Source organism: Typopeltis vanoorti, chromosome 11, assembly GCF_054136105.1.
Source record: "Typopeltis vanoorti isolate ZY-2024b chromosome 11, IOZ_Tvanoo_1.0, whole genome shotgun sequence".
NCBI classification, from domain to species: Eukaryota; Metazoa; Arthropoda; class Arachnida; order Uropygi; family Thelyphonidae; genus Typopeltis; species Typopeltis vanoorti.
In genome coordinates this window covers 62,431,794-62,454,866 of record NC_143559.1, presented here as the reverse complement: position 1 = coordinate 62,454,866, position 23,073 = coordinate 62,431,794, and the positions used below count along the sequence as shown (strand labels likewise).

The 23,073-nt window shown below is 35.9% G+C and overlaps 1 protein-coding gene across 1 annotated transcript in view; it reads left to right on the top strand.

The window, feature by feature from the left end:
* LOC150101661 (cytochrome P450 3A5-like) overlaps positions 1-23,073 on the top strand; it is a 219,556-nt gene that overhangs the window by 137,114 nt on the left and 59,369 nt on the right. The window contains exon 10 of the mRNA XM_090400698.1: positions 10,047-10,207. Coding sequence (XP_090256824.1) covers positions 10,047-10,207 — 161 coding nt within the window. The remainder of the gene's footprint in view (positions 1-10,046; positions 10,208-23,073) is intronic.

The following is a 23,073-nucleotide window of genomic DNA, read 5'->3' as shown; positions in this document are numbered from 1 at the left end:
AGATGTCCACAATCCTTCCTGTCTGTCCATAGTAAGCTTGATAACACGAACAGGGCATTTTATAGACTCCTAGACGTGATAAAGGAGGGGGTTCTGTTTCTGGGTGAATGGATGCGAGTTGCCAATTTCACATATGGTTTAAATATGGTGTATAGTTGATGTTTATTAAGCACTCTAGATATCTTTTCAGGTGTGCCTTTAATTACTAAAAGGTTTTTATAAGATTGATGCAAGGGAAATGTTTCAGCTGTGTGATAGTGATGGAAGAACAAAAAGTCATCCCTGGAAATTAAGGAAAAGTGTGGTTAACAAGGGTGTGGAAATGAGGTTTTTTCGCCTGGAGGGTGGTGAATGAGTGGAATGCATTACCTGACTCTGTTGTGAGTTCTTCTTCTGTAAATGAATTCAAGAAGAGATATGATAGATATTGTTTTGATAGTTTGGGTCTCCCTCGATGAGTCTACTGACCCATGAAGATACCCGTAATAATAATGTATGCAATGGTGACAGTTTTGTTGTAGTCTTCTGTGGTGGACAGTGGGGGGGGTTCTGGGAAGCATTTAGTATTTTGTCTATCTCATGGGGATTATAGCCATTGGTGAAGAAGGTATGACATAAGTGAGTGAGTTCAGCAGTATGAGCAATGTCATTGAAACAAATCGCTCTAGCTCTGTGGGTTAGTGTTTTTAGGATACCATACTGTTGAGATAGGTGACAGTGTGATTGTTTGTATAAATATCTCCCTGTGCGTGTGGCTTTTCTATAAACCAAGAATGATAAAGAACCATCTGGAAGATTTGTGATTAGTGTATCCAGGAAGAGTAGACGGTCATTGGCTTCCAGTTCCATTGTAAAGTGGATTTTTGGGTGTTGGCTATTTAAATGCACTAAGAATGTATCCACTGTGTCTAGGCCATGTGGCCAAATAGCAAGCACATCATCACCATAGCATAGCCAAAAGCCTTGAGTTGAGAGTGGTTATATTGATAGCTAGCTTTTCCAAGTGCTCTGTGTGGAAGTTGGCTGGGGGGGGGTGAGCCCATTGCTGTCCCATCTATTTGTTTGTATATTTTCCCTTTCCATCTAAAATAACCTACATATACTGTGAATTTAAATAGTTGAAACATATCAGGGGGAAATTGTGACTTTAGTAAATCAAAGGTTTCAATTAACAATATATTTGTGAATAGTGAGGTGATATCAAAACTCACCATTATGTAAGGTATTTTTTAAGGTATAGTTTTCTAAAATACTTTTTTTAGGTAGGTAGAATTTTTAACAAAGAGGGGAGAATTGTTTGTGAGAGTGCTAGTAGCTTGGCTAAATGTCTAGCAAGTTTATATGTGAGACTGTTTATACTATCCACAGCAGGACATAAAAATGTATCTTGTTTGTGAATTTTTGATGCCCCATATATCCTGGGTGTTTTAACGTGGACGGGCTTGAGTTTGTTAACTGTTTCTTTAGGCTAGGAAGTGACTTTTTTCAGTAATTTGCACACCTTATTATTTTAAGAGTTGTGGGATCCTGATCTATAATTTGGTATGTTGACTAATCTTGTAGAAGTGTGTGCATTTTGCTTTCATGTTCTGTTGAATCCGTCGCCATAGTTGCATTCCCTTTGTCTGCTTTGGTTATGATAATGTGGTTATTATTATTGTGTAGCTCTTTTAGAGCAATGTTTTCTTTATGTGGGATATCATTTCTGGGAGGCTTAGAATGGATTAGGATGTTGGCCACATCTAAATGCATGTTATTGGCTGTTGATGGAGGCAGTTCGTATATTCCCTGTTCAACAGAAGCCATTATTTTAGCTTTTGGAACTTGCTTGGGAGAAATGGCAAAATTGTGCCCCTGACTTAACGCACTAGTGGCTTCTTTGGTTAAGGTTAATGATGCGATCTTGTTGTAATTGCAGACATTGTATAGCACTGTGTTGTTGTTGGAGAATTTCAAATTTTGTCTGGTGATGGTTTTTAACTTTGACAAATTCCTTTTTAGCTGTTGCATTGGAGATGCTAGCCAGGATATCCCACAGTTCTGGGTTTAAAATATTAACTAGTTTGTCATGTAGGGCATTGATGGTTGAATTTATTTTCGATAGCTCCAAGTGAGTAATATTTATCTGTTCCTGTAATAGTGCTGAACTCGCTTGTTTGTAAATATGCTGGGCTTTGGCCAAGTGAAACCTGTTTTTAATTTTGACATAGTTGGTATTAAATTGATGTCTTGGCACCTTTTTAAGAAGGCTAACCTGTTCAGTTTCTGTGCCAGTTTCAACTTCCACTTACCATACTGTCATATCTTGTGTACTTTATCGTCTCCGTGAAGAATCCTCAAATGTGTGTTATCATCTAAACTGTAATTTTAAAGGTATAGATGAGAGCACAGACTGATAAGAAAATAACTATTTATTAACTTATTGCTGATATTCTATCCAGCATCTTCAGAGCACAAAAACAGTTTGTCACAGTATAGAGAACATCCAGTATAGCAATGGGACTAGTTTGAACAATTGTAACATACAACATAAAGACTAAAGTCCTAATCTAGTCCATATGGAAGAATGCATTTCAGATTCCCTCCTAAAACATAAGCACTTAGTATCAGTTTTCTTTGATATTTAAAAATCATATGACACTGCTTGAAGATTTGGAATGTTAAAAGATCTATACAATTTTGGTCTCAGAGAAAATCTTTCTCTGTTTATCAGTGGAAACCATTCTCTTGAATGTACCTACCCAAGAGTAGGGAATCCCAGAAGATAGTTTTTTTTTTAAGTATCAATTTTTTTTAAGTATCACCCTTTTTTAATAAATTACTCTGGATTTAGAGAAAGATGTTGAAAGTTTATTTTTCACTTGGTTAGAGTATAATAAATTTAGTTTAATCCTTTATCCAAGTGTGAGCAAACAAAGTTTGCGCCTGAAAGTATCTTCAGGACAGGGGTAAGGTGGTACAACACCACCTATAAGTAGAGATGACCTGCTAATGCTTCTGCCTGGTATCTCCACTTGGGCCTGGCTCCCACTGAAGAGACCTCAATAAAGGTCGAAACTAGTCTGGGTTGTGGCCCTTCCCTTAATGCATAACATTAGACATATCCGCAAGGAGATGTGTTTTGCATTATGGGAGATACTGAGATAGGAGTGTTGGTAGCTTGCTCCACCTTTGCAAGGAGTGCCCTGGTGTTGTACCACCTTACCCCTGTCCTGAAGATACTTTCAGGCGCAAACTTTGTTTGCTCACACTTGGATAAAGGATTAAACTAAATTTATTATACTCTAACCAAGTGAAAAATAAACTTTCATCAATAACTAAACTTTAGTCAAAAGAGACCAGATAAAAGTTCCTCGTGTCATGGATGGGAATCGAACCTAGGTCTTTCTGACCAAAGGGTTTTGTCTACACTGACTGAGCTACAGAGTCTCTGTGTCAACTTCTTCCAATGGTAAGTAATGCCCTCTGTTATTCATCAATCCTCTTGCCCACACATGGCACTAATGTGCTATAGGTCTTGTGGCCTTTCATGTGTGGATTAGATATATATAAAAAAGTACCATAAAACAGAGAACATCCATCTATGGTAGGATGGCATTGTACCCTATTTACACCTGGAGTGCTGACAGACAGTCTTTACTTCATTTGTACATGGCACGGATTAGATTAAAACTTGATTATGGGTCCCAAGTCTGTGCTTCTGTCAGAGAGGGGTATCCTGTGATGACTGCATTCCATTCATCATCATCATGCCATTAAAATTGTAACTGGTGAATTTTGAGCTTCATTGATTCCTAGTCTGTATGTCAAGGCAAATGACAATCTTTGTCCCATGACCCATCTTTGTCTCTTAGACATCAGTAACTGTATCTATTATTCCTTTCCTAATTTACTCTCACGCATAGACCCACACGCTTTACCATGTAGGCATTTGAAACCAAAATCCTACAGAATAGGTTGGTTACTCCTTATTTCAGGAGTGTCTTCTTGGGCTGGTTTGCCTGTTCTAAGGGGCGAAAAGCCGAGTTTCTGTGAAGTATTCTTCGAAATATGATTTTGAACAGAAATAAAAATAACATAATCTGGAAAGTCGGCAACTGTTTTTTTTTTTTTAATAATATTTCAAATAATTATCCTGAATTAATTTCTTCAAAAACAAAGAAAATGTTTTGTCGAGTAAAATTAGTGCAAAAAAAAGTTAAAAAGCAATTGGTCCTCCAAGGTAAGGTAATATTTAAGTAAAGAAACTATGCAAGGATCTTTATTTTCTCAAGGCATTAAAATTGTATTGTACAATAAAAAGAGAAAATAAAAATAATTTCTATATTTTTAGTCTATTCAATATAACTAAGATCCAGTTACCCAGCATAGAACAAGGAACTGTGTTTCTTGTTAAAGGCAACTGAGATGCCGCTATGAACATGAGATAATCTGATTAAGTGTTCTCTTCAGCATGAGGGATTATCACACCTTCTAAATGACATAACAGTCAAATTGCACTTATCCATGTTCTTTCAACAGGTGGTCTGAAACATATCCAGATTTAGCTGGACATCTATCTATAGACGTCCTAGCCATTTGGGAGGTTAACCTGTATGTTAATGATGTTGGGGAAGGCTTGAATGGGGATATACAGTTGTTTGCAGATGATGCAAAGCTGGGATGAACTATGAGGAGTAGAGAAGATGTTGTGGCCTTACAAGAAGACTTAAATAGACTGAGTGAATGGGCACAGGAGTGAGGATGCCTGTTCATTACTACAAAATGTAAGGTTTTAAAATTTGAAAAACAATGATGGTATGTAGAATTTACTCTTGGTTGGGATATATCATTAAAGATAGAGGAAATAAGAGATCTTGGGATGATGGTGATTAAGATCTAAAATAGAGGTCATATTGCCAAAATTGTGAGGGCAACACAATGAATTCTGGTAATAATGTGGAGGACACTGGCTTGTAGAAGTAAGGAGATTCTGTTTCCATTGTGTAAGGCTCTGATTTGGCCACATATGGATTACTCTGCACAGATTTGGTCATCTGGTTTTCAAAAGGATGAAGATATGTTGGAGAAGGTCCAGAAGTGATTGACCAAAATAGTTTCTGATCTCTGGAATGTTGAATATGAAGAAAGGTTGAGACAATGTAATTTGCAGAGTCTGGTGGATAGGAGGAAGAGGGGTGATATGATAGAGACTCACAAGTTAGTAAGGGGTTGTTATTGGATTAAAGTTGAAGAGGTTTTTCATAAAATGCTGGGAGATTTGGGGAGAACAAGAGGTCATTCCTGGAAACTGTATCAGGATGTATTCCTGGAAACATTGTTCTTGCTCAGGCCATAGCTATCTTACACATCCTTCCTATTGAGTGGTGATGATATGCCTTTGTGTGAGCAAGGGGGAACAACCACACTCTTGCCCAGATTCCATGTATGGTGGAAGTGATCATGATTGTTGTCATTTCATCAATGAGTACCATCACCTTTTTAGTGTATTCATAATCTCTCTCTCTCTCTCTCAGCCCTATACACTCATGCAGATTTTATCAGATTCATCAAGAGTCACATTTTAAAATTTTTATTTACAGAGTATCAGTGTATGCCATCTTATATAATTTATGATGTGCATATTAGTTTTATTAATTTAATTTAGTATATATATATATATATTCTTTTAACACCTATTTTTTTATGAATGTTTAATGTTTTCTACACTTATTTTTATACTCCATTGTTTCTACAAAATGTTTTACACTTTTTTTTTATATACCGATTTTTATATGTTTATGCTCATCATTTATTGCCTTGTATACTTGCACAGTATGACCATAGTTGTCTTTGCACCATTAAAATCAAAGTAAGCAAACAAACAGCTATTGGCTAATTGTTTGTCATTTATTTACATCCAGCATACGAGAAATTTATGTGGATAAGTATGTAAATGATTCCAATCATATTGAAGCTTTTGGGATTAATAAGAACACAAAGGACTGGTGTAAAAGTATTTATTTAAAACAGTGTTTTAAACAGAAATTAATAAGAACGAGGTTAACAGACTGAAAAACAAGCCTGCCATCTGTGCACTAATACAGTGAAATGCAAAGATGCACAATAGCTGATGATTCAAGATTGCCCTTGTATAAAATGTAGTTGAGTACTCTTGCATCATGCCAGAAGTTGACCTTCCTGTTTCAGCCAAACAATAAGAAACTGCTTCATTTTTTTCCTTCACTTGAGTTCTTTATATTAAATATCAGGACTCGAAAATGCTGGCTATGGAGAGAGAGAGTTGGAAGAAATGCGTTTTGCAGAGTTTGGTGGATAGGAGGAAAAGAGGTGATATGATATTGACATTTAAGTTAGTGAGGGGATTTTATCAGATTAATCCAGAAGTGATTATAAAAAAAATAGAAGATGAGATTGGAAGAACTAGAGGCCATCGCTGGAAGTTATTATTATTATTATTATTCAGGCCTCCATGAAGTCAAAAGACTCATCGTGGGAGGTCCTTCCTAAGAACATAAAGTCTGTCAAGACTCATCAAGGGGAGGCCCCCCCCTAAGAAACAAAAAGTCTATCATACCACATCTTAAACTCATTGACCGTTCTCGCTCTCAACACTCCATCAGGCAATGCATTCCACGGTTCAACCACCCTCCATGCAAAAAAACCACTCCTCACCTTCTTCCTCACACTTTCCTTTCGTAACTTCCAGGGATGGCCTCTTGTCATCACTCCTTCCCACTGTTCAACCAAGCGAAAGAACTCCCCAGTGTCAACCCTGTAACCATCTCTCAACAGTTTAAAAGTCTCAATCATATCACCTCTCTTTCTTCTATCCACTACACCCCTGCAGTTCACATTCCCTCAACCGATCCTCATAACCAAAATTATACAGTCCTGAAACCATCTTTGTCATCCTTCTCTGTACCCTTCCCACAGTTAACTTATCCCCTTCAAATCCTGGGGACCAAATCTGAGAACATTAGTCTAAGTGTGGTCTGATCAGAGACTTATACAACGGAATGATAACCCTTTTATCTCTGCAAGTCAGTGTCCTTCTCATAATAGCAGCAATCCTCTGTGTTACCTTCACCACCTTTGCAATATGTCCCCTAAACTTCAGGTTTCTATCAATCATCAACCCCAGATCTCTTGTCTCCCCTACTTCCTCCAGTATAACTCCTGCCATAGAGTATGCAGCATCCCATCGATGTTTCCCAAACCTCAAGACCTTACATTTTGCTGCATTAAACTGACCCCCATTCATTTGCCCATCTATCTAGCTTATTTAAATCCTCTTAAAGGGCTACCACATCTGCACTATTATTAATAATCCTTCCCAGCTTCACATCATCCACAAACAACTGAATATCCCCTTGCAATCCACTGGCAATGTCATTGATATAAAGGTTAAACAATATAGGTCCTAGTACTGAGCCCTGTGGGACCCCACTTGTAACCCTCTGTCTCCTTGAAACTGCTCCACCATACTCAACTCTCTGATACCTATCAAACATCCAATCCTGAATCCAGTTGACCAATCTGACATCCAGACCCATGTGCTGCAACTTAAATATCAGCTTATCATGTGGCACCCTGTCAAATGCCTTCGCTAAGTCAAAGAAAATTGCAGTATATGCCTTTCCCTCATCTAATGTTCTTGTAACTTTATTATAAAAGGCTACCATATTGCTAAAACAAGAGCACCCCTTCACAAATCCATCTTGACTCTCACAGATAACATTACCCTCATCTGCCCAATGCTGTATACGGTCCCTCAATACTTTCTCCAAGATCTGGCACACAATCTGGCCTATAATTAGACACTTCCAGTCTGTTACCACCCTTTTGCAATGGCACTATCTTACCTTCCTTCCATTCCCTGGGCACCTTTGCCAAAGCCAGACTTTCATTGAAAAGCCAGGTTAAAGGCACTGTCAGTTCCCTAGCACATTCTCTCAAAACTCGTGGTAAAATATCATCCAGTCCCAAAGCTTTACTGACATCCAGAGTACTCAGTATCTGAAACACACACTCCTCCTGTACCTTTAAACCTCGAACCTGCCCTATCCCTCTAGCATTAAAACTGACCCATCTAGGATGAAATACTCCAATAAAGTGTTCATTGAACAATTATACTATGTCCGCTTCATCAGTCACTCTATTCCCATATTTATCCCACAATATCATTCTTCCACAGTCATTTCTCCTCTTACTGGCCTAATCTAAAAAATTCCACCTAGCTATAAAATTCCCTAGAATTTTCTTTGGATCTTAGGGCCAATCTCTTCTCATATTCCAGTTTTGCTTTCCTTACCACACTAGTCACTCTTCTGGCCTGTGTCTTATATTCTTCATGCATCTTCTCTTCACCTGTCTCCTTAGATCTCTTCCATAGCCTCTTTTTCGCTTGCAATTCCTGTTTAATATTGTTTGTCATCCACTTTACTCCAAATTGTGTTCTCTTCCTCACTCGTGGTATGCAACTTACCATTGCTGCTAACAAATATTCTTTCACAATTTCCCACGCACTAATGATATCCTGGCCTTCCAATTCCTCCCTCCATGAAACTTCCTGAAGTTGACGTCTAAGACTATTATAATCACCTGCTTTATAATTCGACATAAGTTCCCGTCTCTTTGATACTCCTGGATGTCTATTCATTTCCAAGTCAAAACCATATGGTCACTCTCTCCAACTGGTGGGAGAGATGTCATTTGATGCTATAACCAAATCCAAAACTCTTGAACCTCTTGTTTCCTCTGTTACATGTTGCCTAAAACATTTGTCCCTCAAGAAGTCTAGAAATTCCATTCTCCTATTGCTACATGCATCTTCCTCTCTCCAATTTATACTGCTAGTTAAAATCTCCCATAACAATCATTCTTCTTGCACTTGCCAAACTTAACTGTCTAAACATCTCCTGGTTCCCATCCTCTGTGCTCCTGGGTCTGTAGCAACACCTCACTAAATATCCTGTCTTGCCCACCTCTACCTCACACCATATGCTCTCACAATCATTTGTCTCACTGCCTTCCAAAGCCTCCACTCTTAGAGGACATAGGTCATCACTTATCATAAGCAGTACCCCACCACCACGCTTTCCCCTCCTATCCTGCCAAAAAATTCTGTACTCAGAGACTTCTATTCCTGTTATTATATCCTCTTCTGTCAACCACGTCTCAGTGATCCCAATAATTTTTGGCCAGGCTGATGCTATCTGTGCCACCAATTGCTCTCCCTTATTCTGGATACTCCTGGCATCAGTATAAAGCATATAAATGCCATTGTTTCTATACCCAGCATTATCCCCTCTAGACTCCCCTGGGCTCAGTGTTACCTGATGTCGTCTCCCTTCTCCCAAGTATCCATTCCCTGCTATCATCCTCCCTGGGACACACTGACTCGTTCAGAACAGCAATCTCTCCAGATGACTACGTCCTTCCACATTCAAATGTAAGCGGTCTCTCGCATACAGTTCCTCTCTTTCCTGAAACGCACTCCAAGGATCCACATATACCAGTCCTCTCTTGTCACACATTCTAGCTATTATGTCATTCATTATTACTGCTCTTCTGCTCAGCTCATCATTATCATACCTAGGCGACACACACACACACTATTTTTCCTTGTGTAAGAATAATCCTTAGCACTCCATACAATTAATGCATGGAGTGCTAAGGATTTTAAGATTCAGTATGATAACTTTGTTGTCAATTGAATGAACCTCCCACACTGAGTCTGCCAACTCCGTGGAGGGTGTAATAATAATAAGAATTTTGGAGGGTCTGTTTTGTCATCTCTTTGCAGACAGGTGGTAAGATCCTTCGTGGACTAGAAAATTTTATTAAATGCCTAATAGTCAAATAATTTTCTTACTATGTACAGAGTAAAAAAAAACTCATAGAATAAATACTTTTTTTTAAAATTGCTAGGTCATAAATTATGCAGTTAAATTTTAACATGGTATGCTTTCACCATGCTGTTGAATCTCTAAACTTAGAATGTTTTCTTATAAAATAATAATGATAGCTGCATTCTTTTCCAGAAATCACCCGCACAGAGTTGATTGCTCAGTGTGTTTCATTCTTTACTGCTGGTAATGAACCTATTTCATCTCTTATTTCATACACAATCTACAATATGGCAATACATCCAGAGTATCAGGAACAACTCATATGTGAAATTAAGGAAGTAACAGAAAAACATGTAAGTGTCTTTCATAGTAGTTGCCATTTAGAAAATAGTTCTTTAAATAATGTGTACAAGTTTTTTTTTTTACTATTAGAACAGGCCTAACTAACCAGAGCACACAGATTTTCCTCCTCCTAGGAATCTCTAAAACAAGAATTGGAAATAATCAAAAACACAGCCATTCTAAATGGATACAATTCTAAAAACTACTCAAAAAATCATCAGCCACTTCTCCACACATCATCCTATGGGCTTGTTCTTGTCTAGGTTATAGACATATACCTTATGTCAAAGGCATCTCAGAGCGACTTTCAAAAATTATGAAAAAATACAATCTTACTGCGACCTACAAACCCATCAACCAGATCTACAACTTGTTACCTTTGCCTAAAGACAAACTCCCACCTCTGTTACTACCTGGCATGTATGAGGTAGCATGCTCCTGTAAACTATCATACTTTGAGCAGACAGCAGATATGTTCTTAAATGCATCTCTAAAAATCAAGATCACATCCGTCTCATCAAGCCACAGAAATTTGGCCTCTCCCAACATGGAGTTGAAAACCCAAACCATAGGATCCACTGGGAAAAGACCAAACTTCTACACAGATCTTCATACAAACATGAACGTTTATATAAAGAAAGTGCTGAAGCCCTACTTCACAAATCCAATCTAAACCACAATGATGTTTTTGCCATTCCTAAAGTACGGGAAATTGTCATACAAAATTGTGTAAAATAATTCAATTTTAATTTAATCTAATCTAATGTTTTTTTTTTTTAATGCTAGAAAGTGCTGCTGCACGCATTTGGATTCCATTGTATTCATGTGCCCTATCTGTATGTTATTCCTAGTATAGTTCGCCCACCGATTTGAGGTCCCTCGACACTTCTGCGCATGTCAGAAAAAGGATAATCCATTCCGATAATAGGGTAATCAGTCTGTCTTCTGGGATGTAATAATAAACAAACTCAGTTTGTTTATTATTACAGTTTATTATTATTACATTATTATTATTATTATTATTATTATTAATAAACAAACTGAGTTTGTTTATTATTACAGGTCGGAAAATTTAGCTTTTCTTTTACGAACATTGTTGTTTTTAAAGTGTAACTATTTTGCTTGTATAACAGTTGGAAAAATGTACGTAGAGTGTTAATACATGCAAATACTGCGTTCTACATAAAACAATGTCACTTCGCTCCATGGTAAGTTTCCTTTTATTCTGGGACTTTTTAAAACAAAATCCGATTTCATGAAGTATTTTCCTTAAAGTTTCTCTTTTCCAAGGAAAATTAATTTTTTCTTTAAGCACAGGAATCAATTTCGGAACAGTTGGCACTCTTCTCGACCACGTAAAATTCGTGAATAGCTCTTCTTATAACGTCTACATCAAAATCATTCAAAGCTACGGTTTCGATGGTTTTCTTTCTCTGGCGCTTTTTTTTTTAGGAGATTTAAATTTTGGCTTACCTTCACCTTTTGATTCCCTACGAATTCTTTTAACAGTCGACCCCGATACGCCCGCAATTGCACTTGCACGTTTTATGACTTGAGAAAGGGGAACAAGAAGGCTGCCTTCTGACGATTCTTTTTTGCAGAATATCAGCACATTATTCAACATTCTTTTGCAAGAGCTACTGAAACGTATAACAATAGAACTTGTTGACTGTACTAGATCCATCATACAAATTAATAATAAAAAAAAAATGCAAAAAGAGAACAACAAAAATCAAGCTAGTACTAGTACAGCGACAGACAAGAAAGCACGTGATTTCGCATGTTGGCAACCAATTCGTACATCCTTCATTTCTTTCTCCCCTTCAGCATGAATTGACTATTCTTGGCATCAAGCCAAGAAGGGATCTAGAAATGGTGGGCGAACTATATTGTTCTCAACTGTACTGACGATGTCCTAAGACACATAGGTCGAAATATTGACGTATTAAAAAAACCTATTACTGTGGTTTTACGTGTGTTTATTTAGTCAAGTAGCATCTAGGAGAAAGGAATTTATGTGCCATTATAAGGCAGGTGATTATAATCATCATCATCAAATTCCTGATATATATACCCTCAAGGGGTGTACAGGATATGATAATACTACATGAAAAATTTACATCATTACTAACTTATTTACAATTTTCTTCCAAATCAGTCTGTTAAATGTCTAGACTCCAGTATTATCAGGTCTTATATTTCTGTCTTCTAAGGCACTTTTTGCTGCATCAATTCACCTATATCTTGGTCTTCCTCTGATTCTTTTTCCTGCCAACCTGGCAGAGAACAGTTGTTTTGCTAATCTTTCCGCTCCCATTCTGCTTAAGTGACCATACCACCTGAGATTAGCTCTACTAATACATTCCTGAATGATGACAATATCAAGTTCTTTCCTAATATCCTCATTTTTAATATGATATTGCCATTGCTGCCATCTGTTCATGCCCCTAATCTTTCTCAGGACTCTCGTATCTGCAGTCTCTAGTCTTTGGTCAAGTGTTTTACTTCTAACCCAGCTCTCAGATCCATAAGTTAAAATTGGTTTAAACACTGTCTTGTATAATTAAATAATATAATTTCTCTCTTATTCCATATATATTTATTCAGTTGACTTCCTACCATACAGCTTTGTTGATTCTGTTGTCTATTTCCATATTTAACTTTCCATCTTCACTAAAAATCGCGCCTAAGTAGCTGAAATGTTTTACTTGCTCTATAAGTTCTCAATTCACAATGCAGTTCATATTTTCAATGCTTCTGCCAATTTTCATTATCTTTGTCTTGATATTCGTGATTTTCATATCAAATTTATTACGACAGTTATTTAATTTAGTCAGGATATCTTGCAAACTTGTACTGGATTTATTTAAAAGTATAACATCATCCACATAAAGCAAAGAGCTGACATATACATCTCTAATTTTGATATGAGGTTTAATATCACTTTCTTTCATAATGTGATCCATATAGATAATGAATAAGAGAGGGGATAATGTATATCCTTTTATGACACCAGATTTAACATTAAACCGCCTTCCTGTACTTCCTTCAATTCTAACTGCTGACTTACAACTCAAATAAAGACTAAGTATTGCTTGATTTAATGCCCCATTGACACCATATAACTGTAGCATATTGAATAGCTTCTCTCTTGGCACCTTGTCATATGCCTTTTCCAGATCTACAAAACTTAAATACAGATCCTTGTTATATTCCCATGATTTCTTATCTATCTATCATAAAGTGAAAATCTGATCCTGGCAGCCTCTATTTGGCCTGAATCCAACTTGTTCTTCACCAAGCTTCTCTTCCACAATCCTTCTCAACCGCTTCTCAAGTATACTTGCACTTTTCCCTATGAGTGTTCCTGGTAGGGAAGAATCATAGGGAAATGCCTCTGTTATTCTCACATTCAGTTTTATTTCCCTTTTTATATATGGGTACTATGAGAACGGTACTCCAATTATCGGGAATTCGTCCCTCTGTAAAGGCCTTCTGAACTATGCAGTGCAGCCACTGTAAAACTTTTATACCACTATACTTCAGCATTTCTGGTCGAATATCATCTATTCCTGCTGCCTTTCTACATTTCAGGCTTTTGATGGCTTTTTTCTACTTCAAGTATGGATATGTAATCCTGACTGGTGAGTGTTTTTTACCACTGTGCTGTGACTGCTTGTTTCATTTAGCAATTTTTTGAAGTAATTACTCCATACTTCAAGGATATCTTTTCCTCCCGTTTTCATGTCACCTTTATCGTCTCTAATTCCTTTTACAGCACTCTTTCCTCCATTTCTAAGCTTCTTCAACAACTCCAGAATATCTTACCACCTTCTTGATATTTATTTTCTATGTTCTTGCCAAAGTCCTCCCATGACTTTTGTTTAGCTAGTTTTACACAGTGTTTCACTTTTTTACATTTGTCTCTGTATTCTCTAAGAGCACAAGCTGACTTATTTGCCAGGAACTTCTATATATGCTTTCTTCTTTTCCTTCACTGCCTCTTTAACTTCCTGTGTCCACCATGGAGTTCTGATTTTTCTATCCTTGCAGACAACCTCACCACATGCCTCTCTGGCTGAATCAATCAGGGTTTTCTTCAAGGCTTGCCACTGAATCGCCAAGGTTTGGTTCCTGTTCTCAAACTCTTTCATTTTTTCTTCACTAATCTTTGTGTATTTTAGTCTTCAGTTCACATCTGAGAGTTGCTCAACTTTTATTCGCTTTAAAACTTTCTTACATGTTATTCTTTTCAGTTTGAAATTCAATTTTATCCTGCTCAAGATTAAATGGCGATCACTTCCAATTTCATATCCTCTGTATACTCCAGTGTCTTGCACAAGTGAGAAAACATCCCTATCAACAATAACATAGTCAGTGAGACTTTTCTTATTCCTTGCATCTTCTCTCCATTTGAATTTGTGCACATTTTTATGTTGGAACATTGTGTTAGTAATAACCAGTCCATGTCCTGAGCAGAAATCCACCTGATATTTGCCATTATTATTAGCTTTGCTCTTTTTTCCAAATTTTTCCAAAATATTTTTGTATGTCTCACAATCATTTCCTACTCTGCTATTTAGATCCCCAACAAGGACAAACATTTCATTTTTCATTGTGTCAGTTGCTTTCTCTAAAACTTTGAAAAATTCCTCCATTTCTACCTTGATAGAACCTTCTGTGGGACAATAGGCACAAATAAGTCTCATTGTCCAGTTCCCCATTCTGATATTTGCCCACATCACTCTACTTGAGACTGCCTGCCATTCAAGAAGATCAGCCTCATTTTGTGTTGAATACTATGGCTACTCCTTCTTTTCCTTGATTGTCATTGCCTGAATATAACATTTTGTATTTATTGCTCAGAAAGATCTCACCAGTTTTTGTCTTTTTTGTTTCAGGCTTTTCAGACTTTTGTTTGTTACCCCTATTATGTCAATCTGGTACTTATCCAATTCCTCAGCTAGCTCCATTTCTTTGCCATTCAGGCTTATGTTTATAGTAATGATCTTGTTCCAGTAGCTGACTTTTCGCTATTTGTCCTGGTTTCCTGGCAAAAACAACAGGGGCCTTGTTTAACTGGGCGACGCCCCTGGCGGTATGAAATTTTGTAATGTTGTACCATCATTTTGTATTTTGGTTTAAGCCAATAAGAATACAATTTGGTCAGCTAAATCCCAAATTGCCAGCCCATCCTCATCCGTTCAGTATCCAGGTAGATACCCGACAGGGTGCACCACTAGTAAGTGAGGATTGGACATTAGGTCAGAAGCCCTTACTAAATGTAACTAAAGACCTTACAACTAAATGTAAGGTCTTGAAGTTTGATATCCATCAATTAAATTCATCCATCAATACAATTCCAGCAACATACATACTGTTGCTGGAATTGTACTACAGGAAGTGGAGGAGGAGGCAAATGACAATTTTGATGTTAATTAATAGAAACTTGAATTTAGGGGACATATCACAAAGGTGATAAAGTTAACCCAGAGGATTGCAGCAACATTGAACAGCAGAGATAAAAGAGTGGTGATTCCATTGTATAAAGTCCTGATCAAATCACATACGAATTACTGCACTCAGATTTTGTCACTGAACGGAAATCTGAACGGAGTAAATTCCCCTTGGAAAGGGGAAGAGGCAGATAACAAAAATGATATCAGGACTGTACAATGTTAGTTATGAGGAGAGACTGAGGATGTGTGGAATGTAGAGTTTGGGATAGAAGTGATATGATTGAGACATTAAACTGTTGGGGTAGTTTCAGAGTTGATACGTGGAGGTTCTTTCATATGGTAGAAAATGAGGAAGGAGTGAGGACAAGGTGCCATCCCAGTAAGAGGGTGAGGAGTGTCTTTTTTTTGCATGGAGGGTAGTTAGACCATGGAATGCTTTGGCTTGATAGTGTAGTGAGAGCATGGACAGTGAGTTTAAGGAGTGGTATGATAGACTTTGTGTTGTGTAGGGTGGCCCTTAATCTCTTCTCAGGAATGCTTACATTAATCTTATTTGAAATGTTCAGTAAGGAAATTTCTCGGTCATTTTCACATTTAGTTTTATTCCAGTTTACTTAGATTGGCACCATGCTCTGTTCCATTCATCTGATATTGGACCATCTGATCAAGCTTCTGAATTATGTAGATATTGTAAAACTATTATACATCCCTATTTGAAATTTTCTGGTTAAATATTATCTATTCCATTTGCTTTTTCACATTTCGGGCTTGTGATGGAATTTATACTATAATTTGCTCATGATTGCATTTCTGTTGAATATTTTCTACCACTTATGTAACTGCTTATCTCACTTGGTTTAACTTGTTTATTAAATGCATAGTGGCAGTTAGCATATCCACTACCAACAAGCTGAGAGTTTTGTTCCCAGTATGGTCATGGCCGGTATGCAAATGTATTTATATGTATTAGATTGTCACAGGCAGAGCAGTGCCATGCGGTTGTGCAGATTGTGCCCCGCACAAGGACACTTGAAGATGAGGGGCACCAAATCACCATGGGAAATAATAAAAAAAATATATAAATGTTCTTATTCTTGAATTATATCGTACTATATAAATTACACAATTATATAGTAACAGTAATAGTAACACAATTATATAATAACAAATTATAGTTAATTCAATAAAAATGAAATTTAAAATCAGTCAAATTATTATGAATTCTTAATAATCTAACAATATTTTTAACTTAATACATCACCAGTTTTATTATAATTTGTTTGAAGTGAAACGTTATCAATATTACCACAGATTTTATTTCGCAGAGTAAGCATCGACTCGGTGAAAATTGCATAAATATTCTCGATTGTTTATTATATTTTTAGTGGAAATTATTAGTTTAAGATAGACCGTGAATTCATTCTTATGCCGTGCTTTGCCCTTTGTGGATGTGTGATTGTGACTGAAACAGTGACATTGTTCTTCAGATTTGGAAGGTAAGAAACTATAACATAATTGATTTTTTTTTTCTGACAGTAAGTATTTGGTGAGACTTTAAAATAAAAAGGGCGGTAAAATTTACCAGCCAAAATAAATTTTGATTTTAATTGAACCTCTAGTTTTCATGAAAAACATTTAACTTTTTTTTTTTTTAAAAAAAAAAATTGTAAATGACTGTTATTTTTGTTGTATAGTTGAATAATTTTCATTTTTTTTTTATAAATTTACCTATTATTTTCTTCTTAACCCCTTAACCGATTATCTCGTATATATACGGTTCGTTGCTGAGGGACAATAGCTAAAAATCCCATACATGTGTGGGGTAGACTATGGGCGTTTTTATCGGTGCGTCAGATTGATGTGGCTCAACTTAAATTAATAAACATAGGTAAATTTATAAAAAAAAATGAAAACTATTCATTGAATAATTAAAGAAGTAGCTCCACAAGCAAAATTTGTACATTTTAACATTCATTGTGAGTCTTTAGCTGCAAGAAATATGCCTGTTGCTCTGAAGACAGTTTTGAATGAGTGTGAGAATTGTTAACTTTATTTATTAAGTCCAGAGCTATGAATTCACGACTATTTTACATTTTGTGCAGTGAAATGGGTGCTGAACATGATTCTCATCTACTTCACACCAAAGTTAGGTGGCTGTCAAGGGGAAATGTATTGAGCCGCCTGTTTGAACTTCGTTCAGAAGTGCAGATTTTTCTCTCTGATGAATCCTCAGACTCAGACTTGAATTATTTCACTGATGAATTGTGGCTTGCCTGGTTGGCTTACCTGGCAGATTTATTTTGCCACCTTAACCAGCTGAATACGAGCTTGTGCTTACTTCCTTAATCTTGGTACAGGATAAAACTGCAGCTCTTAGGAAAAAACTTGGCTTCATCATTAAAGAAATAGATACTGGAAACACATGTTCCTTTCCATTGTTGGATGCTTTCTTAACTCAGAATGAAATTCTTCTTCATAGTGAATTGGCAGTGAATATAAAGAAGCATCTTGGGAGTGTAATCACAGATTTCAAGGAATACTTCCCTGATAAACTGGCTTCAGAATTTTGGATTAGAGAGCCATTTTCCATTGATGACACCTTACCAGAAACGTTAACTCCTTCCGAGAAAGATGAACTGATTGAGCTCTCCTGCGACGGAAGTCTCAGGCAAACAATCAAGAGGATGGATTTAACAGACTTCTGGTTGGCAAGAAGAAATGAATACCCAATGATCTCAGAAAAAGCTGTAAAATTTCTGTTAGTGTTTGCAACTACTTACCTTTGAGAATGTGTGGTTTTTTCTCTCATTTATATCAAAAACAAGTACAGAAATAAGTTGAATGTTGAACCCGATTTAAGATTCAAAATAAGTCAATTGAAACCAGACATTAAGATGCTGTGTTTAGCTAAACAAGCACAACTTTCACACTGAAACAAGAATGTGAGTTCTGTAATTAAAAATGTTACATTTATAGCTTGTACTGATTGTAAGTTTATTTGAGAATGAGTACCATTATCAGGAATATGTGTTTGTCAAAATTTGTTTATGTATTCACTCATTATTATTTTAATTTTTAAATATTGCACATTTTACAGAACACTCCATTGAATAGATTCAAAGAGCATTTGTTTCTCCAATAAATATCTGAATAAAATGATAAATAACTAAATACATCACTAGTATTGTAGAGAAATGCTTATTTATCCCCTGGGGCCAACAAATCACGCTTTTTCAGAATAAATTTGCTTACTGGTACATCGAATATCCTGAATTAAATATAGTGGTACACCACTGGAAAAGGTTGAGAACCCCTGCTTTAGATGATCTAGGTTTGTTTACACCAGTGGTGCACCAAGGGTGAGGGGGGGGACCCTGGCACCCCCAAAGAAAAAGGAAAAAACACTACAAAATTTTCCAAAAAATCTTTTCCTAATTAAACTTCATTTTTTTTTTTTATGCTGTGTTGTGTCTTCTATTTCCATACTACTTATGAATTAGCGATCATTGCAGATGCTCAGTCATAGGTCGTATGCAATGCATAGTGTGTATTCTCAAATTGTCTACTCAACTCGCCCCCCCTCCCCACAAGATTAAATCCTGAGTGCGCTACTGGTTTACACATACTGCAATTGCCACATGCTGAAATGATGTATGTTTACACATACATCATTTCATTTTGTGCGTTACAGTGTTACTGTGCAGTTTCCTTTAGTTTTATAAAATATATTTATTGTTTAGTAAAATTTTTGTGAATTTGTATTATTATTCATGTAAAGTAAGTCTATTATATTTTTGCTAAGTTTGAAAATCAGTTAAATTGTTTCATTTTAGTTAATTATCTTATTACACGATTACCAGAATGTTAAAAATTTTAAATAAATATCACTGAGAAATCAATCAATGGCTAATATCTGTACAAGTTAATTTTCAAAAAAATACCTAAAGTGTAAGTATATTTATTATTCAAAACATCTGAAAAATCAAATTCTGTAATAAAAATAAATCAGTTTTGCACCATTCACCTTAAAAAATAATAGTCAGTTAAGAGGTTAAAAAATAAGTTTAAGGGGAAATTTCAGAAATTATTATTTATTTTGGCGGACAACTTTTACCGCTCTTCTTATTTTAAAGTCTAACCAAATATGTTAACCCCCCTAGATGTCGGTAGATGTCAGAAAAAAACCAAAGAAGTTATTTGGTGCACAAAACAGGAAAAGACAATTGCAACGAGAACAACTTGAACATAAATTGGCCGGATCACTGAATAAATTTTTAACTTCAGGACCACATAAAAAACGAAGAAGAGAAAGTTCTAACGAAGTAAATCCTCCGTGTAGCTCTACTACAGAAAAAGAGAGGACACAAGATAACTATGAAGAAACAAATGTTACATGCGAAAACGAAACTGGCCTGACTGGACTGTATACAGAAGTTGCAGCAGAAGAAATATTGGATTCCGATTCAGCGAAACCCAAAACTTCAAATTTTACTTTAAATTTTAATGTTAATGATCCAGGTACTTGGCCAAATCATATAACTACCAAAGTTAGAGATTGTTTAGTTGAGCATTGCCCACGTCAAGTAGTTAATAAAGAATTTCCCAAAGATGAATCTGGCTGCAAGTTTTTCGATTCATACTATTATCGAACTTTAGCAAATGGAGAAAAACTTTTACGAATTATTTAGTTTATTCAGAATCGCGAAATTCGGTTTTCTTTTATTGTTTGGTAGTCATATGCTAAAAATACATTAGACAAGTTCTGCACACATTAAAAACTGTTCAAAAGCAAACTTAAAATGTTGTTGATTAAGAAAGCATTATTGATTGCACACAACAAAGATTATTATTATTATTATTATTAAAACAAGACCTCATGGAGTCAAAGACTCATCTAGGAGGTCCTTTTATCTTACACACACATCTCATCATACCGTGTCTTAAACACATTCAAACTACTTGCAGACACCACGCTCTCAGGCAGGGCATTCCAATCACTCACAACTCTGCACGAAAAAAACCTGCCTCTCACTCCCTTACTCACACCCTCCTTATACAGTTTCCAGGGATGACCTCTGGTTCTCCCCTGATCTCCCACTATTCTCTGTAGAACTTCTCCACCATTGATCCTATAACAACCCCTTACCAACTTGTAGGTCTCTATCATATCTCCCCTCTTCCTTCTCTCCACGAGACTCTGCAAATTACATCTTTTCAATCTTTCCTCATACTCAACATTCCAGAGGTCAGAAACTACCTTAGTCATTCGCCTTTGGACCCTTTCCAACATCTCTTCATCCTTCTGAAAACCCGGTGACCAAATCTGGGCACAATAGTCCAAGTGTGGCCTAATCAAAGCCTTATACATTGGAACAAGTATCTCCCTACTTCTACATGTCAGTGTCCTCCGCATCATTCCCAGAAGTCTTTGTGTTGTCTTCACAATTTTGGCGATGTGTCCCCTAAATTTTAGATCCTTATCCACTATCACCCCCAGATCTCTTATTTCCTCTACTTCCAACAATATATTCTCACCAAGCATAAATTCTGCATCCCATCTTTGTTTTCCAAATTTTAAAACCTTACATTTTGCAACATTGAACTCACATCCCCATTTGCTTGCCCAATCACTCAATTTATTCAAGTCTTCTTGCAAGGCCACAACATCTTCACTACTCTTTATGGTTCGTCCCAACTTTGCATCATCTGCAAACAACTGAATATCTCCATCCAAATCTTCACCAATATCATTAATATATAAGTTAAATAGTAATGGCCCTACTGAGAAAAAATATTAGCAATCTGTTATAGAACGTTCTATAACAGATTGCCAATATAACAGATTAATAGTTCTATAACAGATTAATCTACATAATGCAATATCAAGACAGTGTATAGCTTTTAGAGGTTCTTAACATAAACGTTTTGAAAATGATAACGGCAGTTTTTTAAAGTTAGTAGAAACTGTCACTAAATTTGATTCGATAATGGCAGAACACTTGCATCACATCTGAACATCACAAAAAGGGAACATTGCTCATTATTTAGGTTAGGTGATAAAATACAAAATGAAATCATCCGTATAATTTCTGAAGCTATAAAACAAAAAATTTTAGAAATGGTTAAAGAGCCGAAATATTATTCATTAATTCTTGACACTACTCCAGATATAAGCCACACAGAACAATTATCTATTGTTATTAGATTTGTTAATCCAAGTAAAGATACAAATATAGCAGAAATTTATGAACATTTTTTGGGTTTTCGATCTGTAGAAGATACCACTGGGCAAGGACTATTTGAATTTATAAAAAAAAATTTAAATTATTGATTATTAACATTTCGGAATTATGCTGCCTAGCTTATGATAACAGTTCAAATATGCAAGACATGATAGACTGCAGAAAAAAGTCCTTGAAATAAATTCAAGGGCTTCTTTTATTCCGTGTGCTGCTCATTCATTAAATTTGGTAGTTAATGATGCAGCTAAAATATCCTGTAAAATTGTAAATTTTTGGGGGTAATACAGGAATTATATAATTATTTTTCAATATCTGTCAAGAGTTGGGCTATATTAAAGAAACATATTCGTGTTTCAAATTTAAAACCACTTTCTGCTACTAGGTGGGAAAGTAGCGTAGAAGCAATAAAGCCACTTAAAAATAATATGAAGGCAATTTACCAGGCTCTTTTTGATATTACAGAAGATGAAACTAAAGATATCGATTCTAGTGTTCAGGCAGACAACTTAATTTCAAAGATTTATTCGTTTAAATTTATTTGCTCTGTTCATGTTTGGTACGAGATCTTAAGTCTGGTAAATGTTGCAAGCATTTGCAAATAATGCAGAATCCAACATTTGATATAGAAAAATTACAGAAAATCTTGATTGTGTTATACAAGAATTAAATACTCGCTGAACAGACCAATATTTTGAAAATATTATTAGAACTGCAAACGATCTTAATATTGATCCTATTTTTCAAGACATTCGCAAAATAACAAAAATAAAATGTTTGGTTATGAAGCATCAGATGAGACAACGCATGATCCTAAACAAAATTTTAAAATAAATTTTTTCTTTGCGATTTTGGACCCAACAATAACTTCAGTCATGGAAAGATTCATACTCTTAAAACAACAGCGAGGACTTTAAAGTTATAAGAGACATTAGCAAATTAAAAGATTGGAGCGATGAAGATTTAATGAAACATTGTAAGATTTGCACTTAAAACTAAGCGACAATCAAGATTCCGACAATCGCGATATTGATGGTATGACTGAGGAATTATAAACTTTGCAATGTTTTATTAAAAAAGAGTCGGTTCCTCAGGATGTTTTAAATTATATATATGAAAATAAATTAACCGACACATTTCTGAATACTGCGATTGTAATGATTATTTATTTAACATTAC